General features: G+C 37.7%; 3 protein-coding genes across 7 annotated transcripts; 2 read left to right on the top strand and 1 right to left on the bottom strand.

Annotated features, from left to right (window-relative positions):
* Positions 1–70: 70 nt before the first annotated feature.
* On the top strand, positions 71–15,715 carry LOC136247028 (uncharacterized). Of its 4 annotated transcripts, XR_010697032.1 has the most exons (13): positions 71–212; positions 268–467; positions 4,059–4,143; positions 5,183–5,446; positions 5,811–5,926; positions 7,175–7,434; positions 9,653–9,777; positions 12,283–12,608; positions 12,820–12,981; positions 13,826–14,588; positions 14,650–14,903; positions 14,950–15,224; positions 15,534–15,715. XR_010697032.1 is itself a non-coding variant. In XM_066038616.1 (12 exons), exons 3-11 carry the CDS (start codon positions 4,071–4,073, stop codon positions 14,892–14,894), a joined length of 2,334 nt encoding a protein of 777 aa, XP_065894688.1. In that variant the 5' UTR covers positions 71–212; positions 268–467; positions 4,059–4,070; the 3' UTR covers positions 14,895–14,903; positions 15,534–15,709. The 4 variants fall into 4 exon arrangements, 3 of the variants coding, with proteins under 3 accessions (XP_065894688.1, XP_065894689.1, XP_065894691.1); XM_066038616.1 differs by lacking the exon at positions 14,950–15,224 and having other exon boundaries at positions 15,534–15,709; XM_066038617.1 differs by lacking the exon at positions 15,534–15,715 and having other exon boundaries at positions 14,950–15,523.
* Positions 15,716–18,070: 2,355 nt separating this feature from the next.
* LOC136247025 (TNF receptor-associated factor 4-like) lies at positions 18,071–23,428 on the bottom strand. The gene is made up of 2 exons (XM_066038614.1): positions 23,283–23,428; positions 18,071–19,593 (listed from the first exon to the last, which is right to left on the bottom strand). Exon 2 carries the CDS (start codon positions 19,554–19,556, stop codon positions 18,210–18,212), a length of 1,347 nt encoding a protein of 448 aa, XP_065894686.1. The 5' UTR covers positions 19,557–19,593; positions 23,283–23,428; the 3' UTR covers positions 18,071–18,209.
* On the top strand, positions 23,395–26,195 carry LOC136247023 (TNF receptor-associated factor 5-like). Of its 2 annotated transcripts, none has more exons than XM_066038612.1 (2): positions 23,395–23,486; positions 24,633–26,195. In XM_066038612.1, the coding sequence occupies exon 2, from the start codon at positions 24,651–24,653 to the stop codon at positions 25,983–25,985; it is 1,335 nt and encodes a 444-aa protein (XP_065894684.1). In that variant the 5' UTR covers positions 23,395–23,486; positions 24,633–24,650; the 3' UTR covers positions 25,986–26,195. The 2 variants fall into 2 exon arrangements, with proteins under 2 accessions (XP_065894684.1, XP_065894683.1); XM_066038611.1 differs by having other exon boundaries at positions 23,425–23,486; positions 24,374–26,195.
* The last annotated feature ends 59 nt before the right edge of the window (positions 26,196–26,254 follow it).

Below are 26,254 nucleotides of genomic sequence, written 5' to 3'. Positions count from 1 at the left end.
GTACTCTAGCATTAAATTGTGTAGTGTACATGTATGCACCTTCCTCTACCCACTTAGCTTCCACAGTAACTGAGTAAACTGACATCATAATTATGAACCATTTTGGTGAGAGGACCGGTGGGTCATGGACAACACCAGGATGTGAGTCAGTGACCTGATAAGATGTAGCTCTCCGCCATACAGGTGTTGTCATTAGCTACACCCAACAAATGGTGTGTGTTTTACTAACAAAATCAGAGCTGTGTCATCCCTTGTAATGCATTTTAGTCACATCACGTGTTCGCTCTTGGGAGTGGCTTCCTGTTTTGCTAGAGCATACAATTTCCGGTTTTACAAAAAGAATTTCTTTGAATCACATGTATCTATATGGCTTCTCTACCGATAACTTGATTTTGCTGTTTTATGCTGGCATGATTTCTGATCTCTCATTCGCGATCATCCTGTGAGTTGTAGCAGGTTGTAAACTAGTAAGTTGATTTGTGTCGTAAAGTTAATAATGTTCGTTTAGTGTAACAACCTTGTTGTCACACCCTCTCTAAACTCTGAAACTGCCTTCCCTATGTAGCGTTTCGTGGTATATCAGTACACTTAAAACAATCAACAGTAGTCGCGCTAGTACATGGTGTATTGCTGTGTCGCTGAAGTAGAGATTGAACGGTATTTAAAGTATCCAATTTCAAAACTTATCCACTCCCAGCTAGCTATTAATTTTTAATTTACTCGGATAGACTAGCTCGCTGAGCTATTATCTGCGTGCACATTAAATGCTACTACTGTGTCTATTTGCAAGGTGCTGATAAATAGCTCAGTAACTACTCATGTAGCCTACGTTATCCACTGAGAGAACTAGCTGGTTAAGTAATTGAGCCTTTGTGTACACTCCAGTTTTAAAACTGGTTTCAGAGTAATGAAGCAATCTACAACTTAGGCTATCCCTGGACTCTATGGTACAAGTCACCAAACAATGTGTTACTACAAATGCACCATTTGTTCACTATGATTTTACAAAGCTGATCCAAATCGCACATCAGGCAAAATCAAACTAACACCACCAGTGGATAGCTACACTATTGTACTAGTAGTTGTGACACTCAGTACTATGCAAACTACGTACTCGAGGCTGGTTTTAACAGACGTCTTCTGGGTGGTATGTAGAGCTCGAGTGGTGGTTTCTGGCATTGTGAAGGGTAAGAATCAGTGGTTTGCTGGTAGATGGCCTCATAATGTTGGCCAAACGTTTTTTTGTTTGTTTATTAATTTTGTTACATATCAAGCCAGCACAGCCCTGTAATCTTGTGTCTGGACTTTAATTATTCATTTTGAAGTCTCTTGTCCACCCCTTTGTGAGCACTTGCGATGCTACTTCGCTTGTCCAACTGCTCAGATTTTCTATCTTATTTTGTAGGAAACTCTACAAACAATTACAAAGGTAATAGATTGATGTATCTTTTGTGTAAAGTTCATACGCGAGCTTGCCATTCTTGCCAAGTTATGCTGACTTGATTTTTAAAACCGTTTAGGCCACTTCAACTAAATCTTTTGTTTGTCGGGCCTGCCCAACCCTATATTTTTCAGCATAAAATAAGTATGTTAATCACGTGATCACCTTGCATAGAGTGATAACGCCATGAAGGAGTTGCAAATTTATCTTTGAGCTCTCTAAAAGTAAGTAACACTAAATATCTCAACATATAGCTGCCTACTCACAAGCGATACAGCAACCGTAATGTAGCTTAGCCACTGTTTGACTCGCAATATCACTCTTCAGCTAGCAAAATGACCTATTTTTATTTTTATTTTACCGACCTTTATTTGGCTGAATTTTGCCCGAGAAGCATAAGATTTAGTTGAAGTGGCCTTACCTTGAAATTTTTAATGTGCAATTTGGATCCCTTATTTTTTCGAAATAATAATGTCACTGTGCTTGCAAACAATATTAAAATGCTGTCCTACTAGAGAACAATAAGGAAATTATTTTGAGAAAGATGAGATTTATATAGCAATAACACACTGCATACATTTTAATAGAACATGCTTGTGCTCGCTAGCCATTTACTACATATATAATGCAGGCAGCTAATCTATGTATGCATTTCACTCTGCATGCTAAGCTAAACTCAATAATCTGTGGTGCTGTGGGGTTTGACTCTGCATCGTCAATCTTAAAAGGTCTGTTCTTGAGTGTATGGTTTAATGAAAGTGTTATGTATTCAATAGTAGAGGCCATAGATATCAGAATATGTAGTTCTGATAAGTAAATTATTTTTGTTGCATTTTCAATTTGGGTTGGTTTCAGTACCGACGTTATGTGAAGACTTCTCAAAATGCACAAAAATTAGACTAATAAGCAATGCCATTACTTAGAACTAACGTACAATGGCTTACTTATGCAGCAGATACACAACACACAGCTTAGTAAATCACGTGATGCGTCCACACAATCGAAGCTCACGTGAGAGCTTGGTTTAACAATTATGTGTGAAAATTGTGACCAGTCAACTGGGGTGTTGTTTCTAGAGATAAGTGATTGTTATAATGATGTACTAAAGTAGAGCAACGTATTTCATGAGTAAAACTGGATGAAACAGCAGGTGTGCTGGTGTGTTCTAATTGGAGAGTGGCAACTATTACACTTCGGTGAATACTGATCACTACTAATAATATACAGGAAGGTTTGCCAACATGCTTTTAAATGGATGATCACTGAGGTATTGGCTCGGGCGTTGCGATTGATTGTATTGTAAATCACGTGATCTACTGATCTTTGCTGATCACTGGGGTCTATTACTTGAAAGGCCTCGCAGTACCTACAGGATGATAATGGATGAAGTCAACAGTGATGCACTACTTACCATTGTCAATAGCTAGCGTAAATAAGCTCGTACATGCACAATACTCGGTACGCAATACGTAGCTAGCTAGGTGTGCATAACACAATTTTAAACTTCCTCTAGTAGGAGCCCATATGAAGATGGGTGCCAAAATGTATGCAGAATCAAACTGTTTGTAGGTTTGTCTTCTAATGGGCATTGAACACGACCTTGAAATGTGGTCAGCATACAACTGTCTTGGAGCCCAGTGCGTTGATTGTTTGAAGTACCCCCCCAACTGTGGACAGCTTCCTCCGCCCCTGGTGTGTGACACTGTTGATAACACCTAAGTGCAATTAAAATGTATTTCCAGCGTATTGCTCTAGCTTGCTTTCATTCTCCTATGTGTTACGTAAAAATTTGCTAGAAACATCAAGGTTTCAAATTAACACAATGTCAGACGACACATGTAGGATCCACAAAGACATGAAGTATTATTATGTAGAACTAATTCCATGAAATTTGCACTTTTATTTTAGTAATATATTTCTTCTCTGTGTCTTCTCACCATTGTTTAGCGAGTCAGCAAAATATCATTGGCGAATTGTATATGTTATTTTTTTCATTGGTGAGATGGCTTCTTTCAGACAGGAAGCTGTTGACATTCAGATAATATGCAATAAGTGATTTTTGTTTTAATAAAATTGATAGTGTTCTGTCTAAGGATTGGCCATACTTGCCAGAACTGTATGCATGTTTTGTAATGGTTAGAAAATTATATTATGCATCACATAATAATGTGTAGAGTGCGTGCGTGCGTGCGCGTGTGTGTGTCTTATTTTTTTATTATTACCATGCACTCTTAACTATTGTTCATAATATATTTTCAAATACCCAATGTACAGATGTTTGATGGTCACAAATTTAACTACCCAATATACCACATGTTAAAAGCCATCAATGATGAATACTTTAACTGGGCAATAACCATCATACTAATAACCATATGTATGATTTTATATTTGTCACCCAGTGATGTGTGTAATATGATTTATAAAATGTTGGATTTCTATTAGGTAAATATACTAATTAATTATTCGTTGATAACAGTTAGAGAGTTATGTAAAAACAATATAAATTGATAAAATATTTCCATCTAGAGCATATAAAATATCTAGTTGAAAAATGTCCACAATTTTGCTTTCTTTCAATTATAAAATAATGTTTATGTATATTTCATACTCGTAGCAAACTCATGCAATGACTGCTTCAGAGCCAGTACATGTTGATTTACTTTCCTTCACCTACCAGCGACAGTTACGCCAAGCCAGTGGTAAGATATGTTTTTATAATCATTTAATCACTACTTTGTATGTGTTACATTACACATAATATGTTAGTGCACAGTTACAAGGACAATTTTGTTTCCAGCGACTTGCTACTATTTCTGTTCTAGCTATATGTTAGTACACATGACATATACACGTATTTATGTCGACCTTGTGTTTGGAATTTGCTGTGGTTTAATGTTAGCCCACTCATTCTGCATATGTCATATATAGGGGATTTTTAACACTAGTCACCAATGTGATGTGTATAATTATTGTTTTTAAACATTCTCATACTGCAAGTAGGAAATGTTTCCTGTTGTCCCACCCATGTTAGGGTGTGAAATGTGTGTTACATGTCTGACGTCCGCCTGTTCTGTTGGTATATTGAAAGTTATGATGTGATATGTGTGAGAATGTACATGTGTACTTCCTGTAATAAGTGTGTGTGTGTGTGTACAAGTTTATGTATGAATGTATGTATGTGAGGCGGCATAGCCAAGTGGCTAGAGCATCGGCCTGGTATTGAAAGGTTCCAGGTTTGATACCTGGTTATGCCAATTTCATGTTGTTGTTTCCTTAAGCCAGAAACTTGACTCATGTTATACCGTTGGGGACCTGGTGGCCTGGTGTCATCTGGGGAAGCAGCCCACCATGCTGTAACATCAATTTATTTATTATTATTTTGTCTAACAGACAGGGGTTACACAAAAGGCAAAAGCCTGTACAGGGTGCAATGGGTACCTGACCAGTGTTTTCTGGGGAAGCAAATTCCCAACTGTCCTTGTCTCGCTCAGTGGTGTTGGAATCACTGTGGAACTGCAGATTCCACGGCCTGTCTCCGTGAGACATAGACAGTCCTCCTGCGGGTCACTAGGAAGATTTGCCTGCACAAGGTTCAAAAACCTGAGTGGTGCACAGGCATCCCAGTGCTGTTCCCTGGGCAGCAAAGGCTGTGTTTTACACAGCTACCATAGGCTTTGTTTTGCTCTGTTTGTACGTACACACCTGTATGCTATACACATAATTATGTATTTATTGTAGGAGACAACCGGCCACTATTAGAGGAACTATGTCGCTACATCACACCTGAACATGCTACAAAATGGAAGAAGATTGGCACAGAGTTGGGTGTGGCTTTCGGTGATCTTAATGTGATTGAAGAAATGTTTCCCGGCCTACATGAGATCTGTTGTAACGAAATGTTTGAAAAATGGCTCCACAATGACAGCCAGGCGACATGGAATAGAGTGTTCACTACTGTTGGGATTGAATCATGGAGCCAAATTCCAAATTATAGACCAACAGGTAAAAATATTGATGTATGTAGCATATTCCTATTATAGATAAATGTTTGTTAAGTGTATAGACAGTGTACCCAGTTTGTCATCAATGGGAACTGGAAAGACAAATGCCAACCATCACATGTCTTCCAGAATGGGTGAAGTTTGGGTGGGACTTTGGATGCCCACACCTTAGAGACGGTACAGCCTTCTGCAAGGTACTAGTCCTACCCCAGAAGGGATGAACTACCACCAACTCTTATTTAGTGCCTGTGTAGTTGCACAGGTGGCCCGTGCAGACTGTGTATATGGCAGATGCTTTGGTTTGATTTGATTTACAGTGTTTATAGTTTTTTTATGGTCTATTATGTTAACATTTGTTGTTTTAGCATCAGACAGTACTGATGGGCTGGCCAGAAGACAGAGTGCTGATTTCATCCTTGGAGTCATCCCTCGTCATTGTATCCTCCATGCTCTAACTGTGATCAAGGAAGCACAGTACAAAGTGAGCTCTGTGTGTACTGATAGTGTGTCAGTAAGGAAGCTAAGATCAATGGGATGGACTATGTAGCGTATATGCATGTGTATAAGTAATGTGAATATAATTTCTATAGACCTTTGAAGAGATGTATTATGACTGAGCAGATGTTTTGGCTTATAAATAAAGACGTTAGAAGGTTTTGTTGTACCACTTATGAATATCATTATTACACATTGGTTGTGTTAGAAACCATCAACTTTTGTTCATTACTACAAGTGTTTGTATACCATCTGTATCTGGATAACACTTATAATATATAGTAGCTTTGCATGTTTTGTATATACTACAGTAAACAAACCATTGGCTTCCCTCCATGCCAGGATTTTGTTTTGACTGTACTATTACAAATTTGTGGTCATTTCTTTACTTCCAAAAATGGTCTCTGTTGCAAGAAATCCATGACAATTTTGTTATACCTAACCCAGAAATTGTTCAGTGTTGCAAAGAAAATCTAATGGCTAAGTTCTGAATACTGCAATCAGCCTTGACATAATTATGCATACGTATCATGTTCTGGTACTTTATTTTCACTGTACTTTATTTTCATTGGTGATTTGTTTTCACTTGTACTTTTTATATGAAATGGTCTGGGAATGTGTACAACGTATTGCCATACAGACAACATGTCGAGATATCTGTTAAACTGTGCTTGTTGAAGTAGACAAGCTTGTTTATTGTTGACTGGCTCAGATCAGTCATTATCAAGTTTACATCAACATTCCATTCATGATGAATTCATTAATTGAGATAGGTTCACACCTTATAGATTTAGTGCTTTCTGTATCACAGCATTATGTGACTGAATTTACATACAAACTCATTTGTAATAAAGTAATAAGTGGCATGTCAAGATTTTGATCTGTCATAGTTGAGTTTGCAGAGAAGTTTTTGTTTTTGTTTTCAGAATGCATGCTAGTTATAGTTTAGCAACATTATGATAGTCATAATCAACCACCTTAACAGTAATAGGACGCTACCAGCTTAGATCCCTCTCTACAACTCAAATATCCTAACAACACAAATGTACTGTTCTGTCTGTTAATTGTGTACACACTTGCAACACACCATCACTGAGTCAGCAGGTGACTCGTCTTTTGTATGGTTTGTTTTCCTAATTATGTACCATATTAATGTTATCAGCAGTTTTTATTCCATGTATGTGTTCTTCCTGGGAGTGATATATACATTACACACATGTTTGTTCTTATGTAGGGGAACTCCAGTTTACTTGAGAATTTCATCAAAACTCTTGAGGCGCAAGTAAAACGACCATCATCCACCAAGTCCTCCAGGACAGGGTTCACCCAGTTACAGCCTGTCCCAATCATTCCTCCACGGTCACTGAAGAGGTTTGTGGACAAGGCATTGTCAACTATTGAGTTTGCCAGAGTGATTGAGATGAGTCTTAAGGAAGCAGCAGATGAGAAATCCAACAAGCTTGATTTGAATGGTGTTCAAATGGTGTGCTGGAGGTACGTACGTACGATGTAACAGTGTGTATAGTTGTGTGTTTGTGTAGTGCAATTATACATATATGTACGTATTGAGTGCTTACATTGTGTGTCTGTACATACTTTTGTAGTACGTACATACGTGTAAGTAGTTTTAAATATTGTGGAATGAATTTGTGATGATCTACGGCTTGATAATGTGTCCTTAAATTGCTAAAACATGCAGTGAGCTTTTAAGAAATCTTGTGCGTACATATTTATATTAAGTTTCCAACTTTTTCAAACATGTACATAGCAATCGCAGTAAAACTTGTTAATGAAAGTACCTTTGTAATCCAGACACTCCAACTAATGTCTTGAAAGTATATACCAGTCATTTAGTACATAAACTGACCTGGAAAATCAGAACACATTGGATAATAGTCCATTTCCACGCAAGCTGAAGTATTCACGGTATGGTAATGAATACTAACTTATTACACGTTGCACAACATCCAGTGTCCTTTGGGAGGCCTTAAAATGTATTGAAACCTATGGGACTAAGACCTTTAAACTTCACAGGAGCCCAAACCATACCGTTTATTCTTATTATAAGAATGTACTTTTATAGCAGCCACTATACTACAGTGATGACGTGAAAATTGGAAAGATACGCTGTGTTGTATTTGAGAAATCAGCAATCTTGTGTCAAATGGTAGTGATATCTTAAGTTTTAAAGGCTGCATCTTTCCTAAAGTGAGGTATTTTTACTTTTATAAGTATAGAGGATCGTTAGGCAACAAAACATGGCCACTAGACCTACTGTAACGGGTGAAATAATCACCTAGTATTGATAGAATCACAGCGATGAAAGATCGCCTATTTCAGCGATAAAATTTTGTATAGCGTTGTTCCCAGCCTTGTAGAAACGTAGTAACAACGTTTATCTCACTAAGTAGACTTTCTAGATGCTGAAAACAAAGTCACTATAGTCTTCTGCCATGCTAAAGTCACTTCTTTCCGCTTTACAACACAGTGAATCTTCACAAACTATATACCATCGTGATGCTAACAACCTGAAAATTACAATTTCGTTCTCATAATAAGAATAAACGGTACAGTTTAGGCTCCCGTGAAGATTTCTTACCTCACTCCCATACGCTTCAATACATTTTAAAGGACACCGGATGTTACACAATCGCAATTAATAACCACCACATTCCTTAACCCTTGTGTGAAAATGGGCTATTGGTACTTGTTTGGTTGTTCCCAAGTGTCTGTACTACACAGGTTTCAATGCAAACACCACAACATGCCAATTTCCTGGAACATCATTGCCTAAACCTCACTTCCTTTGATCAACAATTATATACAAGTCTGTTTATTGTTTCAAGCCTATTTTATGTACATATATAGTTTGTGATACCATTATCATAAAAGCAAATGATAGAGACTCTCATGTTGAGTTGCAGGACATGTAGGTCGTCGCTTGTCTTGTAGGCATGTGACACATCCACTAGAAATGCTGCTGATAGTAGAAGTCATACATACAGTTTATAATTAAATCTATTTTCCCTGTTTCACCAGTGAGAGCATCCTGATCTGTGTTAATTCCTTTTGTGGTATTCCAGTGCTTGTTTTGTTGTATGTATAGTACTTTACAGGGTTCAGCTGGTACTTGTGTGTTTGGGTGGGAATTAAGGTTTTGTCTACAGTCACAGTCTGCATAATAGTTTGCGTACATATTCAGTGAATGCTGATTGTGTCTAAGCCTGTGATATTGAATCCGTACCCTCAGCTGCTGTATACATGGCCACACCTATGTAAATACTTAGTGAAACACGGTACACCTGTATGATTCAAAGTGTTATAAGTTGGTGCATACAAATCCTGATGGGAACAGAACTAGCATATGGCATTATTTATATTAGTCCAGCCCCCCATCCCAATAAGGATGGTGAAGTGAATGTAAGACTTTGTGTACAGCCTCTAGCAGGATATACAATACGTATTCCTTGCAAGAGGTTTACCCATTTCTCATGGAGAGTGCGAGCCCTATAATATTCATCTTACCCACTATAATTATGAGATATGGACAGTTGACATTTGCTTTCCCTATGTATCCATCCATACACATGTGCACGTCACATGTACGTATGTGTGTAGATAATTGTAGGTACATCGCATACAGAATTTACACACTATAACCACAACACACACATGATGATTTCCCACAATATATTAACTATCACACTTACAGGTACTACGTGACTGAGAAGAAGGACTCACTGCCACAATGCAACTGGCTGAACAAGACAATGATGTATCAGTTGTTTATAATTTTTAATCACTACCTTGGTGCGGATAATGCCATGATCATTACTGGTAAAGGCATACGTGTGTTGGTGTGTGTTACGTGTATGTATAATATTATATTTACTGCATACTGAAAAATACACTTAAATGCATCAAAATTTCTCCTGCCAAACTCTTTGACATTTTATCGTTCAATGAAATGTTATGAGACACGTTTGTATGAAAAACTGTTGCACATGTAGATATTTACATGCAACTACTCTAATAGAACATCCATGCATAATATGTACTGCCGCACCACTAAAAATCTTGTATTACTGCAGCAATCAACTTTTGCACTTACTGGAATTGATGTACAAACTCTAAGTGAAATCTTGTATACAGTGTGTTACAGGGCCAAATCAAGGCTGGACCACTTTTTAGCTACGTACTTGGATTTTGAATAAAGATTGACACTAATAGAGTGCTCATCCCAAAAAAAACTCTAATAGAACGGTTATGATGATACTAGTAAAGTGTTCAATGGAATATATACACTGTTCTAATTTACACTGCTTGTCCTAAGCCAGTTAACTGTCTTGTACTTCCAGTGAACTATATACATGGCGGCATTGTATTGTGCTATTTGATCATGCATGTCTTGCAACATCAAATTGCTTCCAAATCTTAAAGAATTAATCCTATCACTTTCAGAATTAATTGTATCATGCTAATAGCTACTAGATGTGAAAGCACAAAATTACCAGGAAATATCCTTGATGTTAATAAAAAGGAGAAAGAGACTTTTTATGTAAAATAGCCCCCAGAATCCACTTCAGAGCAGCTATTTTTGAAAAACATCCCTGGGGGAGCATGCTCATGGACGGCTTAGCTTTGCTGTACGCACATCAGATCAATAAAAGTGTTCATGACTCTATTGTATAGTCCACAGGTGGCCTGACCACTCATCACCTCTGGGCTCTGGCACTGTGTTAGTATAATTATACGTGTGCAGCAGCAGATCAACTATACTTCATTTGGAACGTCCGCTTACACTTCAAATCTAAAACTTAGCAAGTAAAAACTTAAAGTAACATAATGGTGCCAGTGGCGGATCCAGGGGGGGGGGGGGGGGGGGGGACAGCCCCCTTCTCCCTCCCTTCAAAATAAAATAAAACAAGATTGATGTACTTTAATAGAGAAGTCAGCCAAATACTCTAATAGAACAGTCATCACATAACACTAACCAGAATCCTCCATAGTATGACTAGCATCTACAACACTATTCCATGCATTGGCACACTTGTACTGCTAAGAATATTTGCAAATGAAATGCACATGGTCCTCTGTATGCCATTCTTTGGGTTAAAGCTAACTGAACTATTAGTGACTGTCAACAGGAAGTTATAAATAGGAGCGTGAAACTAATGGGTTTAACCATGCAAAACTTCTACAGTGCAACATTACCTTATTTGGAATACCACAAATCTACAGGGTGGTTTCATTACATAAGCAATTTTCGGGATTTTTTCTCTTACTGTTACTGCTCATCTCGCGCTGCACAGCTACTAGTGAATTTGTTTAACAAGTGTAATAACAACAGAAACCCACTAAGCAGGCGTGCAGGGTGGCTTGTGTGGTTGGCAAGGTTTCATATAAGGAAATTTTGAATTTCAGTCACTGTTACCACACAACCTCATGGAAGTTTCACGCTTCTTTGCACCTTCTGCACTTATAAGCTCCTGCTGTTACTTACCCCTATTTAACTCTTAGTTCACTTAGAAAACAGTGTGATTAAGATATTTGTCTGCATAAACCACTCTATACATTTAATTTTCAGTCCTGATACATATGGCATAGCCTTAGCTTGGGGGGCTGCACCCCCTGACCCCATGTCCATATCATCGTTGAAACCGGGTCGGGTCATCTGGGTCACATTTTCTCCGGGTCATCCGGGTCACATTTTCTCCGAGTCATCTGGGTCTGACACAGATTGTATCATGTGAGAAATGAAATTTTTCGTTTGACGACATGGAACTTATAAACACTATTGCGTAGCTCTTTCGTGAGCCACGCCCACTTATCACGTTACCAACGTACGCTCAGCCACGCCTTTATGGTGAGGGGTAGCTATTGTCAGTAGGTGATGACCTTTTATTTTTTTTTTGGTCTTCAACCTACAGCTAGGCTGAAGTTGCAATATTTACTCAACACGAATCGAACGCTCAAAACGTAGTCTTGTTCACTCGCTCGAGACTAGCCGAAACATAGCTCTTATCGCACACCTCGGCTTTAATTAATCCGGGTCAGTGGGTCATCCGGGTCAGCAGTAGTGACCCGGTTTCAATGCTGGTCCATAAACCTACTACCCTAGTGCACCCCCACTTTCTAAACCCTGGATCTGCCTCTAGATGCTCTGTATAAAAGAAGAGTAAAGTACTCTAATAGTACTGTCATCGGGTACAACAAGAATTCTCCAATCCAAACTCCTTGTGTGTTTTATCAATCCTGTTATAAAATAAAGGCAGTTTAACTTTGAATTAGGATGTGTTAAGCAAGTTTTACTATGCTTAAAACTCCACATGTTTCTTATAGGTATAAAGATGAATCAATTGTTGGAGAGGCTGTTGTCACCACTTCAAGACTCTGAACACTTATTTGTGAAAAATTCTCCTGTGGCAACATTTGATTTTATTAAATATTTAGCGGAAATTATTAATTGTCTTGGCAACTCACATCTGTCAGACAACAAAATTGCACGTCTAATTATGGAATTATATGATGAAAAAATGAATGGAATTTTTAAGAAAGGCAGTTTGGTAAAGAAGGGTGGTCGAAGGAAGAATTGGAAGAAGAGGTGGTTTATTCTAAAGGAAGGTGCCTTGATTTACTATGAAAGCAATGAAAATCTTGTGATGAAGGTACATTAAATGACTGTTTTGAAATGTTTACAATAAGTACTTTTGCATATCACATGCTGCAATTGAGAAAGCTTTAGTGACCTCACAATATTTGTGATTTACCAATAAATTATTCTTTATATTAATTTTGTATATATTCCATTCCAAATTAAATTTATACATGTATTATTATGTCTGTCAGTAAATGTACTGGACCTTTGTATATTGTTAGGGTATGATTGTGTTGAACAAATCATCTGATGCATTGAGTACTCCTGATGAGAAAAATAAGTTGAATCGGTTTGTTGTCATGTGTGGTGAGTCTGGTAGAGGGTTTGAAATGAAGGCTGACACCCCACTGCAGAAAATGGAATGGCTACAAGCAATTAAAAAGGTTTGTACCTCCAAGCCACAGAGATCTATGCAAGAAAAATAATTGTGTTATTGTAACTTTTTGAAAGATACCTATGTGCATGGATCTTCTCTTGTTGTCCACTGTTATATTTTTATAATTGAATAGCTACTTATAATAAATCGTATTATTTAAGGCAGTATTTCAACGCACTTTTCTATTTTAAAACCCTTACACATGGTTATTGTCTAGGAGAAGGTATACCAGCTTGGTCCATAATACAAAAAAAGGATTTACTAAAAGAAATAAATAGACCAGTATGTTATCTACAGTTCATATAGCATTTATAACTCCAAAAATCTGCAGAGTTCTAGTCTAGTCAGGCCTTCATTTAGAAATGACTCGAGGGGGGGGGGCTAAATACAGTTTTGTCAAAGTATGGGGGGGGGGCAACATTTGTGTGCACACCTACATTTATGTGCATGGCAGCTAGGAGCAGGAATTTTTTGTATTTTAGACTCTCTTAGATTGCTTCTAGTACATCTGAGAAGGTGACATGCTGCTCCAGAAATTTTTACATTTTATACTCTCGTAGATTGCTTCTGGTTCATTCTCAGGTACCGTGACATTCAACTCCAGAACTTTTTGGATTTTAAACTCTCAGATTGTTTTTGGTGCATTCTGAGGTATCTGACACTCCAGGAAATGTTTTGCATTTTAGACTCTCGTAGATTGCTTCTGATTCATTCTGAGGCACTTTTATTAAAATTTAAGGGGGGGGAGAAGAATTTGTGAGGAGGAGGGGCAAGTGCCCCCCTCAATCAAATGAAACCCTGCTAATGAGACAGCATGTTGAAGTTAATTATATATACCATCTATTCTGTAGGTATTAGAGAACAAGAATGCTAAAGATGAAGCTTCAAGCAATAACAGTGAAGACTCACCAGCTACGGACAGTGTTTACTACAGTTACATTGACTCTGATGAGGACACCACAGCCACCAGCCCTCCCAGCAACAAGGAACAGAGTGACTCTGATGAGGACTGTTATGTGTTGCCATCATCACCAGTTCAGAGCTCTCTCCCCAATGTATCAATCACACCACCGCGACTGCTTCCATCTCAACCAATTCCAAAGCAATCAAGCCAAGAAGAAGTTGACAATTATGAAGAGACTGATACATGGGACTATGATTACCCTTTCTTAGATGAAAGATTATTGGCAAATTTGAGTCCTATAAAAAATCAGCGAATGGTCACCAGTAGACAGAAATGTGCAATCAAAAAGTCTTTGTCATACAATGATAAACCCAAACATGCATCTCAAGCTACTATTATTGTCCACGATCCTGATGATGAATATGAAGAATTAACAAGCCTAAAACCTCTAACACCTCCTTTTACTAGGTCAATATCACATGGTGGAATCTCAAATCAAAATGATGAATCAGATGCTTATATTAGAATGAACCCCGGAAAACAAGTTAAACAACCTCATTACACGAACTCCATTATAAAATCTCATTCCCTTGAAAACAATGAACTAGGTTCAATTCCCAGTACACGCCATGAATATGTTAATGTGCCAAAGCCAGCAGAAAGACCACAACATGGCATTATGAATGAAACATCACTCACATCTAATCATCGTAAGTTAATACCTCAGATGTAGTAATTTGACTTTAAAATATTTATACTTTTTTTTACCAGAGTCCTCTACACCGGCAGCACCAAATGACAACAACACTTATTATGTAAACAGTGATTGTGGTAACTCTGTATATCAGAATGTGGATGATGATAGTGACGATGGGTACTATTTAGAGTTGGTCTCCCCATTTACTGCCTATGGAAATGCACACGGTGCTACTAGTAAAGGTGCTACTAGTAAAAGTACAAAACCAGTTTATAACAGAAGAAAAAAACCACAGGTTACTCCTAAACCTGCTGTGTAATGCTCTACAGTAAGACAATTGCTATTGTGAATATATATAATGTAATGTGTAATAGGGTAGGCCGATATTGAAAATTTCCTCCCGCGGTTATTGTGGAGCTTATTATCACGATTATAACAAATATCACGGTATTGAAATGAACTATATAGCAAGTACACTCAAAGCAGTTTACACATCATACATTTGCATGGGTGAACTTTGTTTACTAGCTACCACAACTGCAAGGAATTTGGAAAAACCAGACTAACTTATAGAGATGCCATGGAGTGCATATAAAGTTTGAAAGGAGGCATAGTTCCTATGTATATAGCTAGCAGATAATTTACTAAGGTGAGGCCAAAATTTTCATCTCACAATCACAACAGTGTTGCATCCAGTACATGGCCATTTAATAGTCGTTTATACCGGTATGACGGTTTTTCAAAAACAAGGTGGTATCAGTTATTTCCAGCTGTAATATCGCCTTGTTACCGTCATACCGGTATATTGCCCAATCCTAATGTGTAAATTAAAGCACTGAGCATACGCATGTTAGCTGCTTTTTAAGATTTAGTAAATTGCAAGCATTTTGTTCATTACAAATACAAGTAATGTGATTGTTTACACTGTATACTTACAATGAATAATTTTTTATCATAGGAAGATAAAAGATATATAATATGAAAGAACTTACACTTAAATTATGTTTTGTATAATTTATAGCTTTATTTTTAGTTTTGTATTATTTTGTACAGCGTAAAATAATTTAATGTACATGCATACAATAGTATGTACTGGAATGCGTATATAAATAATACAAAATTATAACAAAAGAGTGTTTGCATTATGCGCTGAAATTGTACATACTAAATTTTAGGTTCAGGTTACCTGTTGTTGTTCATACAGCACCGTAATTTCATCGTAAAATAGGTTTTGTATGCAAAGTACTTGTATGAAAATTTCTTGCATGAATATATCAGCCATTCATGTAAATATATGAAAAAATTTTACACAAATAATTTTATCACAATTTTTTTTTGCATGAAAATAAAGCAAATTACAGTAACAGATCTAGAGCATTTTTTGTTCAACATGTACAGTTCAATGGCTTTACAGTGCTACTGTTATCTTTTGGGCAGCTGGCCTGTGTAACAAGAAAATTAATTATCAATGAAAAAAATTGAGGAGGATATCAGATGAACACAAACTGTAGCTGACTATAAAAGGATATAGCTAGGGTTTGATGGTCTGGAAATGGGAACTCTACTAATACAATGAAAGAAAACAGTTTCTTGGAAGATAACTTTAGTCGATGACTCTTAGATCTTGTTTCAATACTACAGGGTAAACAAGATTCTGATTAATATAGAAGACACTGTAGTTGACTCAGCTTGCATTAGACCCCCTGACCTAAACTGAAATTCTATAAAAGCTAAGGTTTCTGTCCTTCGGAGCAATTTGAGATTGTGCCATATAGCTATAATTGTGACTGAATTTGACAAAACAAGGCTTCCACAAACATCCAATTTTCTGACTTTAACCAGCTGTAACTTGACTACTCGGCAAGCTATTGGCCTAAAGTCCTACACCAGGTCAAAATTTGAAACTAATGGCATACTCCTACATTGAGTTATGGTACTTCAAAGTCATAAAAGTGGATGTGTTTGAAAGCCTTGTTTTGTCAAATTTGGTCACAATTGTTAATAAACATGTAAGGTAAAAGTTAATATTTCTTTATCAGCAAACTTGAGGCAGCTGCAGGTACTATAGGCATTTTACGTTTATTCATAATGCTACACTGCAATGTTAGTCAATTCTAACCACAGTCTCAATGTTCAAATTCTGCTTAATTCACTTGAAAGGATAACAATAATAATAATAATCTTTACCCATGCATGAACAACCATTGTTGTTATTGTTATAAGAACTTTACAGTGGCCAGCACTTGACTGTTATAATAGTCTTCCACAAAGATTATTTATTTGACACCATATAATTTAATGTTACACTTTCACACTGTTTTTGGTGCATGAGATAAGTATTTTAAACGTTATGTGTGATAAAATGCAGCTGTGTCTAAATTTGTGGCCGCTCCATTAGATCATTGCTGACTGTTCTATTAGAGTGTGTCATGGAATGACACTAGAAAGCTATAAGTAGGAGGGAGGAATAACAGAAGAGCAGCAGACCACTTCACCTTCATTTCAGCCAGTATGGATGCTATTGGAATGCATCACATCCGATCCCTTAAATTAAACGTTTAGCTTACATGTACAAAATCACTTTATAACATTTCATGTTAAGTGGTTAGCCATTGAAGTACTGTGCATACCAATAATTTATATAAATATCTTAATTGTGATGTTGATACACACTTACAACTTGACATTTTAATCACACAAGCAGAATTATGTTATATATGTACGTAAGGCTAAGTTTGAATCTTTCTTGTAATGTAATATACTGTACAAATGAGAACTCAGTGTGGGTAGAATAGGTAGAATTTATCATGGAAATTATTAATCATAAAATACTGAACTTTTCTCTGTGCTGGGAGAAGAGGACACAATGTAACACACACAATCATTTTATATAAATTTTCTAATTACCTTATTCAGAAAAAAATGAGTCCTGTTGCATATATTCAGCCATGTGCTATACACCCATTACATGTGAGAAAAGTTCCACGAATGTGTAACATTACAGTGGCGGATCTAGAAATTTTCAGATGGGATTTTGTTCCACGCTGGATTGCAATTTCAACCTAGCTGTAACTGAAGACAAAAAAAGAAACAAAAAGTCACTACATGCTGTTGAACATTTCAAAGGCAAACGCATGAAGTTTTGCCAGTACAAAAAGTCCTAATATAACACAGTATGTTAAACTCTTGGTGATATTATGACCCACAGAAATCGTAGAGGGCGCACACTATTTTCAGCCTAAAACCGCCCCTGCAATATATCTTCATCAGCATTTAGAAAATTCTTACAAAATGAAACCTCCATTGTTAACTACTTGTGTCTTAAAAATTTCAAAATTTTGATATTCTAATTTTATGTTGCAAAGTAACAGTTGTATTAACATTAAGACAATTATTATTTACATGAGTCGGCATGGCTGCTGTAGTGTACATCACTGTTACATTGGCCCATGTTGTATCAAAGCATTGAAGAGGGGAGTTCATTGTATTCACATGTGACTTAGGATCAAGTTTTACTGTATATTAACCAAACAGATCATATTTGCACTGTACAAGACAATGTACATATATTTATAATATTCAACCAAACTAGCTATATATATACAACTAACAGACATAATCAGTTGTGTTAGTGCTAATACTTTCGCACCTCAAAGTATACACAATCATCTTTGTAGTATTGACAACTAGTAGTGGATTTGTGGAAATTCACATGACTAATAAATTCTGTTTGCCCCAGACCAGTAGAGAGTATACCTGGTTGTATAACTCGCTTTGCTTTATCAGAAGATGTTTTGACGTCATACGTGAATGTTATTGGATGATGCTCTTTATCCTCAATTTGGTTTAAGAGCTTTACAATAAATCTTCCTTTAAGAGGCCACACCAGCTTGTCATCATTCGCTCCTTTAACTACATGAAGATAGGCTGAAATGTGACTAGACAGAACTAAACTGTCACCAGCAGGATTAACTGTAAGCACCATTGTATAGCCTCCATTGTGGCTATAAAACTGGGGACTACGCCATCGTTGCTTGCTTGACTTTTTATTAGCAAAATCTGAAATTTTAAAAGTTACAGGAGCTACTTGATCACTGCATGACATCACAGCCATGGAATTTATTTTGATACTCCAAATAGAGCACAGCATTTCCAATTGCCTTGTTACATTACTTAATTGCATTTGTAGCTTTTTACATCTTTCCTCAGCATTCTTCTTGACACTGGCTATCTTTGCTTGATACTCATCTTCAGCATTCCCCAGTGTTTCACAAGTCAGCAACAAATGTTCTTCCATCATTTCTTTGTTGTGTTGTTCCTGATTCTGACGTGGAAAAGTATGCTTGCACCCCACGTTGTGATGTTCACAGATAATAATTTCAAGTGGACAAACTTTCATGTGTTCACTTTTGTCTTTTCGAGGAACACTTCCAATTTTACAGTTGTTTGGACAAGGGGAGAGGGTATCACGGCAAAGTTTGAAGTGTTCGCCATCAACAATGTCGTCATGTTCTCCTTTAATGTGGCAATATTCACATTCTGCTTCACGTCGTGGACACTCTGTCTCAACATGACTAGATGCATATCGTCGCTGAAACGTCTTCCCACAACTCAAAGGACATGTCATATCTTCAAACTGGCAACTACCAGTGTCATCAGAATCACCATTTATATGGCTATCAATTGAACTCAGTTTACCTTGCCACTTGCAGCCTTTCTTGGAATTTGTACAGAAAATAGCAAGGTTCTTGATGGCTCTGTCAATGTGTTTGTTGGGTACTGTCACAAACTCTTCATCACAGCCGTGTGGACAAGACTTAGTGTTGTGAGATGACAAACATGGTTTACAGAACAGCTCACCACAACATAAACTAAGCTGTGGGTTTCTACTGGGAAGTTTACACAAGCTGCACAGCATTATGTAAGATGGTGGGGAATCAACGAACTGGTATCTGTATCCGCCAGAAACATTGTCGGCCATTGTAGTAACTTGTCATATGTATACAACAAATTTCAACCTAAACACAACAACAAACATACGTAGCAAAAAGGGGTGTGCGATATAGGATATTTTCCTATCACAATTATTGATATATATCACGATATACAAACTTATCACTCAGCTTGTGCATTTACACTGATAATACTTGAAGCACTGATGTGCTAGATGTATAATACAGCATGGTACATGACTAGCATACAATATTGCAGGCTCTATTATCAAAAAAGTACAGTGTACAATGACATCTTGGGTATATTTTCTCTAATTATAGCTAAAATCTACACCTAGGCTTATATCACAATATATAAAGATTCTATATCAAATCACAAAATCATGAAAGAACAATTCAAACAAAAGTTATATACATATAGTAGAAGGAAATCAGAGGAAATTTAAGTGAGCCATTTCTTGTTGTACTGACAATTAAATAGCACACATTGGACTGGTAAATGCTCTAATACCACCCCAGAAGAGATTGGTCACGCTTCATAGCCCTGAGACGTACTGCTACATATGATTACATATGGTGCCTGAAATTAGCATCAATATTGTGAAGTCCTTTGTCACATTCACGAGGAATACAGTGTTTGTTTCTTGGTTATAAAAGCCTTGCAAAGTGTTGGGCAGCTGAAAGAAGGGTTCTGGGAACCGTAATTTATTGATATCAATAAGTGCATTAGAATACTTTATATGGATACTGAGATGTCGGGGTTGAATGGGTTGAACTTTTCTTTTAAGATCACGAGATGTTTGATGACATGTGACCAACCTCCTCTGATACCACCCTGATGATTTTTGAAACTAATTACGTATGTATTATTACAAATGAAGCAAACATGTTTTGAATCAGTTCTATGCCACAAAATTTTAGCAATTTACAACTCATGGATTTTCAAATGTCATAAGGGACTGTACCACTATAAGTTAGTAGTTCTCACTTTTCTATGTTGCATGCCATCAAAATACGTACATATGCTTTCTGGCTATGTTTGATGGGTGGTAAGTGCGAGAAACATGCAATCTCGTGGTTTAAGGTGTTCTAGTATATATGCCATGAAGGAAGTGTCATTATTAGTACTAGGAACTATTGATTATCGTTAACCTGCTATGGCCAATCACTGAATACTTGACTGGACAACACTACTAGCTTTCAATTCTAAACACGAGAAATTGTTCCAGATTTGGATTAATGTATCACTGTGGAACTTTCGGTAACTTTTGACGTTATTAAAACACTTAACAGCATGCAAAGCAGCTATCTGTGCGCTCAGACAGTAGTACCACTGGGTAGCCCTGAAGACACTAGTCACATGTACCAAGTATGGATGATGTTACTAGTCGTATGGTAATATACATGTTGTTATAGTAGTGGAGGACATGATAATGACAACATACAGGAATAGCTATAAGGTAAGGGGGGCCTAACAAGGGGGTGACACACAGGTATTCACTGTAGGTAGATCTGCGACCGCGGTCAAAGTCTAAGTCAAAGGTCAAGGCCACCAAAATCATGCCAATTCAACAGTCAAGGGTAAAAGCTTCCAACCCACAATCGAAAAGTGTTAAAATATCATCACTAAGTCACCGATCAAAGGTTGAAAAAAGCTCTTAGTCACAGGTAAAAGCAAAATTTCGGCCGGTCAAGACTTTGACCGCGGCCGCAGATCTACCTACAGCACGCACCTACATGACACCCCTTGGGATATACAACTACTTGAAACACAGGTAGCTGGATCCCTGGCAAGACAAAACCGTAAATTACAGTATACATTAACTAAAAAAACAGTTAAAAGTTTAATATCCCACAATTCTGACGACAGCTTATTCGCAAATGTAGATGATGTCTTATAGCGTAGCGTTTATGTAGATGACAAACTCTAGATATTGTTGATGGCAGAAGTGACCTAGACACCCAACTTCTAACTAGTTCAACAAATAAACCAGTACGCTCAAGGTCTGAAAGTAAAGGACCATGAGTACTAATGAAACTACATCATTTACAATGTTGTCAATGTGTAAGGTAACAGTAGCAAAGTGCCAGGCATTTAAAAAAAAAATCTATTTACTTTATTAAATCAGGGAAAATAGCATCAGCCTAGAAGGTAGTTTCGCATGGCCAGACCGCTTTTTCTCCGTCACGGCGCTTATCGATTAGAGATTATAAGCGCCTACTCCGAAATAGGGTCTGGTCCAGAATCAATACGTAAACTCATTTTCACACCCCAAGCAAGAGCTCGGGGTGTTTAATCAACTTTCATCATAAAACATATATTTCCTTTTAAATCTCAAGCCATGTACGCACTGGAAATGCCATGGACGATAGCCGGTAGAGTTGATGAGAGACACTGAGGCTGGTATTCTACGATTAAAAAGGGTAACGGATCGATTCCTTGTGTAAACGAAAAGGCTATAAGGCAAACTGAGCAAGGAATCAACCCGTGTTCTTTTTAGCCTTAGAAAACCAGCCTCAGTGTTTCTCATCGACTCTACTGGCTATTCTTCATGGTTCCAGTGTGTACGTGGCTTGAAAATTAAAAGGAAGTACGTTTTATGATGAAAGTTGATTAAACACCTCGAGCTTTTGTTTGGGGTGTGAAAACAAGTTTACGTATTGATTCTGGACCAGACCCTATTTCGGAGTAGGCGCTTATAATCTCTAATCGATAAGCGCCGTGACGGAGAAAAAGCGGTCTGGCCATAGTCTCGTGCCCAGACCGCTTTTTTTCTGTGTGGGGGCGGAGAAAAAAAGGGTCTGGTGGATCTCCAATACATTTTTTGTGCAGCCGGATCTACAACTTTTGGGGATCGTTGATTAGTGGTAATGAATAGCAAAGGCTTGTTAACGAAGCAACAATAGGAAATACGGCGCGCGGTTGCTTGGCAAGGCTGCATCCTTGGGTACGCACGCCGTATTTCCTATTGTCGCTTCGTTAACAGGCCTTTGCTATTCATCACAACTATAATCAACGATCCCCAAAAGTTGTAGTCTCGCGGCGCCCGACCCTAAAAAGAGGGTCTGGTGAAACTGTGTACAAAAAGTTTGAGCTCTGGAATGTTTATTGGATGACGTTTTACGTGTTACGTAAGTGCACTGTTTACGTTACAACATCCATTCAACCAGATCCGCTTACAGCATCACCAAACCAATAGCGCTACTTTATTTATTCAACATTAAAACGAACCCAACAGAATTGTATGGCTGTTTTCTCAATGAGTTTAAGCAGCAGAGTCACCGGATGTAATTAACCGTAAGCCGCAAATCTTTTGAAACGTACACATTACATAATCAATTTGAAATGGAGCGATCTGATTGGAGCTTCCAACATTCCGGCAGCGCCAAACTTTTTGTACACAGTTTCACCAGACCCTCTTTTTAGGGTCGGGCGCCGCGAGACTACAAAAGTTGTAGATTCGGCTGCACAAAAAATGTATTGGAGATCCACCAGACCCTTTTTTTCTCCGCCCCCACACAAAAAGAAAAAAAGCGGTCTGGGCACGAGACTAGTCTGGCCACGCGAGACTACCAAAAAGGCTGTTTTTCAGCTATGCCCTGAGAACACAAATACAAAATGAGTAACTTACAGTACATACATACATACACAAAACGAAGTTTCAACATGTAATCCAATTTCTTAAATTCTGACAATTCATAAAAAAGTGCACTGACTGACGGGTACACAACAAGGTAATAATCATTATACTTACCCAAGTTAGTAGTGACTATCACGTTTCTCTAACTGCCCGGTAGTACGGTATCTCACCCGCTGTAGAGTGGGTGAGATACCTGGGTGAGATACTTCACCAAGATCTAAGCGCGTATAGGAATTATTACTTCGGACTACGCGCGGGGGATGAACTTTAAATTTTAGCCTAGTGTCGTGAAGATTGAAGACTAAACAGTTTCAAGAAGTGAGTGAATATCTATGTATTGCCCCACTACTCTCCCCTCGGGAATATATGGGGATTTGACACACCTGAATGTCAAAGAAGGGGCAAACCCTGCATGTCAAATCCCCACCATAAACTCCTGGTGCAACACGTTGATTTGACATTGTATAGAAGGCAGCAACAAAGCCTATTTGGGAGCTTGTCAAATGCCCATTGTGCGACAACAGTTTTGTGTCAATTTCCCCTGTAAAGTCCCACCTATGCCCTAGGGCAATAGGTGCAAAACATTATAAACAGTATATGGTTCAGATTCCTACCCTGACGTTTCAGTCATAATATCCCCTAAGCTACAATATAGCAGACTAGCGAGCTAGGTTATATTGCTGTAAGCTTAACATATTATTTCATAATCAGTTGTGATCTTATCAGTACTGTACTATCATTCTTGACTTGTTGGATGAGTGGTAGTCACAGTGAAGGCCTGGGTAATATGAATTAACTTGCTGATCGCCAACACCATTAGCCTGTGTGTGTCAAGCTGTTGGCAACACATTGTTTTGTATCTGCTACCAAGGTTCCTTCTAGACACACACAATGACATCACATCCTATATGAATGGCTTTGAAATTCTTTTGTGTCTGGCTTCTATAAATGCCCCTTAAAGCTATACAGTGTTTATAGATATATTCCCCTGAAATGTTTTTGGTTTTAATGTGATTGTATTGATGGCTTCACCAAGAGTAAATAATCTCCTTTATCTACTCTTGTGTATACCATTGTGAACTCAGGGATATATCTAGCCCTAAACTATGATGGCCAGGCTGGCCTAGTACAGCTAATCCAGTGAACAACTTGTAGGTGTTCATTATGTGCATTCATAAAATTATTGACTCTCCGTATGCATATAGTTTTAGCTTACGAAAGTTTCCTAGCTATGTTACATGAATGGTGTGGACATCATGATGTGTACCACACAACCAAGACACCTACTATACACAACCCAACTGTTGAAATCTTGACTCACCTTAGATGATGATAACAAGTTCATCCACTCAGACCATGACACATGACTGCTATGGTTAAATTGAAATGTTATGAGTATAAGTTTAGTATGTAGTATACATGTCACTGTTTCTGTGTACTGTAATGATCATCTATATTACACAGTTTATAGGTGATATAAAGATGGCAGAATCTGATTGGTCAAAATACCAGTTTGTGAACACACCACCATCAATGTTAACATGTTGTGTTTGTCATAATGTCAGTCGTGATCCTCAGCTCAGTGTGTGTTGTGGATATCTCTTCTGTAAGTCATGTCTCTATAACACCACAGTGTGTCCTATGAACTGTGATAAACAGTTTACTGTGGTCCCAAACAAACAAGTTGATCGTACTATTAAAGCTCTAGAGGTGTACTGTACTAACAAACCAAATATGTGCAGGTGGCAGGGAGCACTGTCCAAACTTGATAATCACCTTGTTAGCTGTCAATTTTTGTGGGTGAAATGTTCTCTTGGATGTGATTCCATGATACCAAGACAAAGTGTTAATATCCACATGAGAGACAAGTGTCCTTGTCGTCCTGCTGTCTGCCAGTACTGCTTTACTACAGGCACACACCAGTACATAACTGATGAACATAATGAACAATGTCTCAGTGAGTTGGTACCTTGTCCCAATAACTGTGAGATAGATGGCATCCCTCGTCGAGATAAGGAGAAGCACAAAGATGTCTGCCCTCTTACAAAAGTCGAATGTCCGTTTCATTGTATAGGCTGTGCAGAGCTGGTTGCCCGCAAAGATATGAAGCAGCATAATAAAGAGCAGTTTTATGACCACCTTTTCATCACCAATAATGAGCTATTCAAGTTACAGAATGAAGTTGAAGCAGGTGTCAATAACACAGAAAGGAATACTGCAGAGAAATTGGATGAAATTGAAATAGAGCTTAACATTGCACAGAAGCAACTTGATGGCTTGTTTGGAATTTGGAATGTGAGGATAAATGCAATGGCAGCCACAAAGGGATCAGGAGAAGTAGCACCAGTGATATTAAAACTGGCCAATTTTTCTGGCAGTGGTAGTAGTGTCTTAAGAAGACGAGTGTCTGAACGGGCTTGTTACAGTACTCCATTCTTCACTCATGAAACAGGATACAAGATGTTTCTTAAATTCACCACCTTAAGTGTTGTCCGTCATGTTTACTATTCAGTCACACTTCACCTTATGAAGGGTCCCAATGATGATCATCTCAGTTGGCCACTGAAGGGAAAGTTTGAAGTAGTTTTGTTGAACCAAATCAGTGACTGTGCCCATCGTAAAACAATAGTAATATATGATAGCAATACACCAGTCGGTAAAGCAAGCAGAGTGACTGGAAATCTTGTTGCAACTTTCAGAACAGAAGGTTGGGGTAATATGGAGTTTATAACTCATCACGACCTCCACAATGTATCATCCACCTGTCAGTTTCTTAAAAATGACTGTTTGTTTTTTCAAATTTGCAAGTTAGAGTAAACAGTTTGATTAACAGAATCCTAGCCAATAACAGCTAAATGTTTTATTAGTTTATATTAATGTTGTGTAGTGTAGCTGACAGACTGTATTCAATTATTATAGTAATGTATTTTTTGTACCTTAGCTTACACAGATATAATGTTTATATTGAAAAATACATGTGGCTATCTATGTGTTAGCTATGTTAAATGCTTAATATGTACAACCAGCTATGGGTTACAGTGGTAGATAACAACACGATTGCCTGTGTGGGTTTCTTGAAGCTCTCC

This window comes from Dysidea avara, chromosome 2, assembly GCF_963678975.1.
Source record: "Dysidea avara chromosome 2, odDysAvar1.4, whole genome shotgun sequence".
Taxonomy (NCBI): Eukaryota; Metazoa; Porifera; class Demospongiae; order Dictyoceratida; family Dysideidae; genus Dysidea; species Dysidea avara.
Note: the sequence above shows the minus strand (reverse complement) of the source record. Positions and strands in the feature narration are given on the sequence as shown.

What these genes read in the sequence shown, in the direction of transcription:
- LOC136247028 (XM_066038616.1), top strand. Translation starts at nt 4,071, where the DNA reads ATGACTGCTTCAGAGCCAGTACATGTTGATTTACTTTCCTTCACCTAC. An exon ending in TCAAGGAAGCACAGTACAAA is followed by an intron (nt 5,927 to 7,174) that starts GTGAGCTCTGTG and finishes GTTCTTATGTAG; the next exon opens with GGGAACTCCAGTTTACTTGA. An exon ending in GTTCAAATGGTGTGCTGGAG is followed by an intron (nt 7,435 to 9,652) that starts GTACGTACGTAC and finishes TCACACTTACAG; the next exon opens with GTACTACGTGACTGAGAAGA.
- LOC136247025 (XM_066038614.1), bottom strand. Translation starts at nt 19,556, where the DNA reads ATGGCCGACAATGTTTCTGGCGGATACAGATACCAGTTCGTTGATTCC.
- LOC136247023 (XM_066038611.1), top strand. Translation starts at nt 24,588, where the DNA reads ATGTCACTGTTTCTGTGTACTGTAATGATCATCTATATTACACAGTTT.